Source organism: Frieseomelitta varia, unplaced genomic scaffold (genome assembly GCF_011392965.1).
Source record: "Frieseomelitta varia isolate USP_RPSP 00005682 unplaced genomic scaffold, Fvar_1.2 scaffold_473, whole genome shotgun sequence".
Lineage (NCBI taxonomy): Eukaryota > Metazoa > Arthropoda > Insecta > Hymenoptera > Apidae > Frieseomelitta > Frieseomelitta varia.
Genome location: NW_025110227.1, coordinates 28,363 through 34,159, shown reverse-complemented (window position 1 = coordinate 34,159; position 5,797 = coordinate 28,363). Strand labels below are relative to the sequence as shown.

General features: G+C 39.7%; 1 protein-coding gene across 1 annotated transcript in view; it reads left to right on the top strand.

Annotated features, from left to right (window-relative positions):
* The window catches only part of LOC122532787 (methylcytosine dioxygenase TET2-like), a 92,166-nt gene that overhangs the window by 58,269 nt on the left and 28,100 nt on the right, over positions 1-5,797 (top strand). The window contains exon 3 of the mRNA XM_043661877.1: positions 76-315. Coding sequence (XP_043517812.1) covers positions 76-315 — 240 coding nt within the window. The remainder of the gene's footprint in view (positions 1-75; positions 316-5,797) is intronic.

The following is a 5,797-nucleotide window of genomic DNA, read 5'->3' as shown; positions in this document are numbered from 1 at the left end:
TTTTTTTTCTTTTCGACCGGATGGATAATATCCGCGCACCTCTGTCTGACGGGAGATTAAACTTGTGCGTTTCAGAGTTATCGGAAGATCGCCCGGCAAGTGAGCACGCCGGACAGCGCGCCAGCAGGCTTAGGCAGTCCACAGGCTGGAATAGGAGGGCTGCAACAGCACCAGCAACAACCGCAACAGCAAACGCAACAAACGCTTCATCAGCCGGATCCCATGCAGCAATCCAAGGACAATCTGAATCCCGCGGCGAACCAACAAACCGGGGCACTTAGGAACGGAAATCCTCCGCCTCCTGTCGTTTCTATGGTAAGTACACACACGCTCTCCATCTCCTCTCGTGTGTTTGTGTGTGTGTGTGTGTGTGTGTGCGTGTGTGTGTGTGTTGTATGACACTCTGAACAACGTTGTTCATACACATTTTCGAGTATCGAGCTCGAGTTCTTCGAAACAGTTGCCTCTGACATTTACGGTTAACGTCTTCGTAAAATAAATAATAAAATCACCCGCTACGAGGGAGAAATTTATTCATAGAGAGGAATATAAAATGTACCGTGTACATCGAACAAACATTGTATAACAGAGGGTATTTATGTGGACGAGGGGGATTTATGTGTTATGCGCGTCGACGTGACGGCTGGAATCAAGGCGGGATATTTGAAAAGCTTGGTAAATGTAACACGTAGAGGTGAAGGAGGAAGGATGGAAAGGAATAGTGTGTTAACGTAATCGTGTAATTTAATTGTACGCAGAGTGAATAGAAAAAAAAAAAAGGATTCATAACTTCTCGGGTAGATGGCACTCGCCGAAGCATGAAGAGAAGTTCCTAATAAAACGTGGGTGGAAAAATTAATAGTTTCGAAGTTGTAAACAATTTTTTATATCGGTTGAAATGCTCGGCAAAAAAGTTAGAACACATCCGGGAATTTTTGAGGGACGTACGTAATTCTTTGATACATAAAGGTGTCATAGAAATAGAAGGAGAAAACACGTAAAGAAGAAACCTCCTGTAATAAAAAAAGAGAGGAAATTTCAAGGCGAACCACTACTTACATCACAGTATGACATATAATTATTAATTCGCAAACTCCATATAACATTTTTTTCCCTCCTGGAATAAGCTCTCGCAGTTTGGCGGGAAAAAACCTGGGAAATAATATGTATACAGGGTGTTTCATAAGTTGTGGAACCTACCTAGTTGTGGGAGCTGATTGTACGCCTAAAAATAATGAAAAAAAGTCATATAAATATACGTCCTATCTGTCTTCGTTTGTGAGATCTAATGAATTTTCTGTTTTAATTACTTTTACAAAAGATGCACGAAATGACCACCTTGCATTTGAAGACAAGCCTGCACGCGTCTTGTCATTCATCTGGTTACTCTCTCTATCATTCCTGGTGTTTCGAATTTGTCGGAAGCCTCGCTCTATTCTATTTCGTAGTATTTCAGCATGTTCAATCGATGTTGCGTATACAATAGATTTTAAATGTCCCCACAAATGAAAATCTAATGGATTCAAATCCACGCAAGAGGACCTCCGCGACCAATCCATTTATTTGCAAAGTGTTGATTTAAAAATTGCCTAACCACTCGGCTAAAATGCGACGGAGCTTCATCATGCATAAACCGCATACGAATAATCTAATATCGACTGGAACTTCCTCTAATATTTCGCGTGCTCAAAAAAATCAACGTACTTTGTGCCTGTTAGTTTCCCATCAAGAGAAAAAGGTCCAGTTAAAAATTTATCAATTATTCCTGCCCATACGTTNTAAACTAAACTGGTGTTGACGTCTTGAATGCACAATAACATGTGGGTTTTCTTCATCCCAATTATGATTATTATGAAAATTGAATGTACCATCCCTGGCTTAAAACTAGCTTACTAGAGTTTGCTCTGTTTATAAAATTCATTGTATCTCATAAACGAAGACAGACAGGACATATATTTACATGACTTTTTTTCATTACTTTTAGGCGTACGATCAGCTCCTGAAGTGGGTTCCACAAGTTACGAAACACCCTGTATAATTAGTATATAATTAACATATAGTATATAAATACCTGTATGTAATTAACGAATCGCATTAAAAATACGCGATGGCATTAATTGGATGGAAAGGAGGATACGTTCCGCTTGGAGAATTTCTTATCCAGAGGATCAGAGCCATCCAGGCTGATTCCAAGCTGGCGTGTTAGAGAGATCCGATTGTCTGGCACGATCTCAAATGGAGTTGAAAATCCTCGGTGAGATTATTAAGCGTCTTGGGTCCCCAAGGATGGCATCGATCCCTTCCTGCTTAGCCACTCCTCTCCCGTAATCTGGCACGGTACACCGGTATGTAACACGTAGCACACTTGAGGGAATAAACAGTACCGCGGCCTGTCGGTGTGGCCCCCTTGGTGTATTTCGTGTATGCCAATGCTAAACCCAGGCCAAGGACCTTGACCTAGACCATTGCGGTTCATTACTTCAATTTGTCTTCACCCTCCAAGGGAATACGCTCGCTTCCTACCCTATTGTGTTTCACGGATTCCGATCCGGCAGACGCTTGTGATTCTTTCTCCTCTTTCTCTTTCTTGAGATCTCAAGCAACAATTTTTTTTTTTTTTTTTTTAAGAATCAGAACAACGAAGCATTTTATAGCTTTGCAATCTTGCGCAAAGCCGTGCAATTTTTCCTTTTCTTTTTTTTTTTTTAGAACTGAGACAACAGAATGGTAGAATATGATCTTGTGCAAAGCAGGAATTTGTAATTTTTTTTTTTTTTTTTTGTCAAAGGATCAAGATAACCCGTGACATTTTTATATTTTATGTCGTAATATTTATAAAATTTTCTTGAAGAAACTAGAAATTTGATGGTAAAGTTCTGAAATTTTTGACATAATTAAAAATTGTGATTGGTTAGAACGTAGGTTTTTTTGAATTACGTCACTATTCAGAACGGACGATGGGATTGGAAATCTTATTAAAGGAGGAGTGTTATTAAGTTTTCAGGGTTGCCCGTTAATAAAACATTCGACTAATTGAAACGTGAATCTTCCAAGCTTCCCAAGGAAGATAATAGAATTCAAAATATCGTCGAGGTTGTATAAATGTTACAAAGTTTAACACAAATCTTTCAAATTATGCCATTTTTAATTATAAGTTGAGAAGGTATAATCGAAAGGTGGGAAGATCGAAAATCTCACTTGCCTCAACTATTTCATTTGCAATTTTTTAAAATCGATATACCTTGTCGAATCCCGTTGTTCGACGCTGTGATTAATAAAAAAAAATTCTAAAGACTGACTTAATATTTTTTTTTTCTTTTTATCATTATTTCTTCCAAATTTGAAAAATTTAAAAGAAAACTGTTATCTGACCCTTAATAATTTAAAATGTATTCTATTTATAATTTTTCTAACTATTTCTACCTGTAACTTTTTGAAATCAATCTACGCCATCGAATTCTACTTTCCTACCCTTGTGATTCAGAAGAGAAATTCTAATTGGATTGGCTAAAAACATTTGCATTTACACGAAAAGAAGAAAAAGCTCGAGAAGTGTTCGTAATAAACATCGTGATAAATTATCATCTGATTTAAAATGTGTCGTCCCATTAATTAGTGTAAAAACAGTCGTCCAATGAATCGATCCCCGTAATCAACTTGAACTCTCCAAGAACGACAAGCGCGAAACTTTAGAATCCTACAAAAGAAACGATAAAGAAAAAGAAACAAAGAGACAGGGGAGGAACTCTGCAGAAAAAGTTTAAAAGAGAGATCCTGTCCGCGAGGCTGTCGCATCGCGGGACAAGGAGCAAGAGTTTGTGCACCGGTACAAACCAGTCGCGCGATCTCGAGGAGAGCTTCCTCGACGAGCGTCATCCGGACTGTCGCTTTCAACGAGGCCCGGAGAGGAAGAGGAAAGTCGAGCGAGGAGTAGTAGGTTGAAACGTCGCGAAAGGAATGCGGTTCCCCTCCGCGGTTCGTTTTCGAGCGTTGTGCATCCTCTCACGAGATTCTCAGCGGTCTGTGCCGCGAGGTTACTGGGCAAACCAGTCTGCCCCCGAGCCTGCGAACCACGGCTCTCTGTTTTCTACACGGCGGAACACGTGTGAGAATAATCCGTGTGCAAGAGCACGCGCGTGTTAAACCCGCGGCGTTTGCACCCGTGAAGTGCTGCAGCTACCACCAGCTCATCCGCGACTCGTCCGGTTATCGGCTACCGTCCAAGGCCGTTCCGTGCAACACTGAATTCAAGCTTCCCTCAACCAAGAGGTGGGAGAACACGTTCCCAGAACAAGCAGCCAAGTTGGCCGCGAAAATTCACCACCCTGTCTCGTCGAACACGCGATCGAGACTGGCGCGTGTGGCGTGTTTGTTTATTGGAATTGCAATCAACAACGAACTGCAATGAATGACTTTGTTCTTTGCGACGATGCCATGTTCATTATTGTAAGTTGGTAAATTATTGATAAAAGCAGTGATAGAAACTGATCTTTATAATATGGCTTCTATCAACCCGTATATATTCATTAATAACGCTGATAATGCACGTTGTTTGATCGATGTTTCTAACCATTTCATTTCCATCTTTTGTCACGCTCAGTTGCTTAGTGTCTGCTTAAAATTTTTTCACTCAGTCTCGCACCTCGTTTCATTTAAAAAATTTTCATATCAATTGCATCACTTTTTGTACTAACGGGTGTTTCTTTCTTTCGTGAAAAATGAATAAATAAATAAGTGAATAATTGTCAGTGAAATATTAGGCGTTAAACGCAAGTTCGTTAAACGCAAGCTGATTGAAAGCTTTTCGAAATTAGAACTAGCAACTATTGCTCCATCTTCGTTATGAATTGCTTCAGTTTCGAATTTAGATGTCGTTGCAAATCAATTAAGGTGTCTGCACTGTGCATTCTAATTTTATTTCCGATGTCACGTCACAGTGTAATAGAATGGAACGAGACGTTTCCGAATTCGATTTTCTCGAAAATGAAGCTTCACAGGGAGTCTTACTATCCTTATTTCGAGCCTGATCACTCATGGTTTATCTTCAAACGATGACTCATGATTCGTTTAAAAATCATGCAACACAAAAGAATCTTCATTCTTGAGAATCTTCATCCTTGAGAAATTTAGTGAGATAAACCCGGTCTTCCTCGTCCACGTGCGTCCAATTTTACTTCACGATGAAATTTCGAAGGCAAAATTTTCTCCAATGTGATCATCGATACGTTCCTGTTTCAATATATACACGATTCATCGAATCGAAAATTGTCTGACCTCTTGATTTATAATGTCGAGTCGCGACAAGTATTGTACGAATTGTTTCGAACTTTAAATTTCAATTCTTCGTATCGAAGGATAGCACCGATTCTATGCCTAACGTTTCTACGATTCCCTAACGTATAATACTTACAAATTACCCAAAATGCACAGCGATATCGATTGAATGTTCAAACTTTAACCGCACGCGCTGGCAGTGTCGCTTGATTGCGGACCATAACGAGTGACCGAACCGTACACGATAACTCGTCGCTTTCTTTTCCTCTTCAACTAGAGAAGTAATAAATATTATTACTCGCTTCTTTCTGCTGCTACTTTGCATGTTACAACCGAGGGAGTATCACAGTTTTGGAACAATAGACGTCTCGACGTCTCTTAAATTCTCAATTCTTCGTACTGAGGGTTATTCAACGTACAGTACTTCGACAGGTTTAAATTACGTACAAATTACCCGATACAGTGTAACAAGTTGTTCGAAAAGACTGACAGACAACCGCGACAGAAGAAGAAAAAGAAAAAA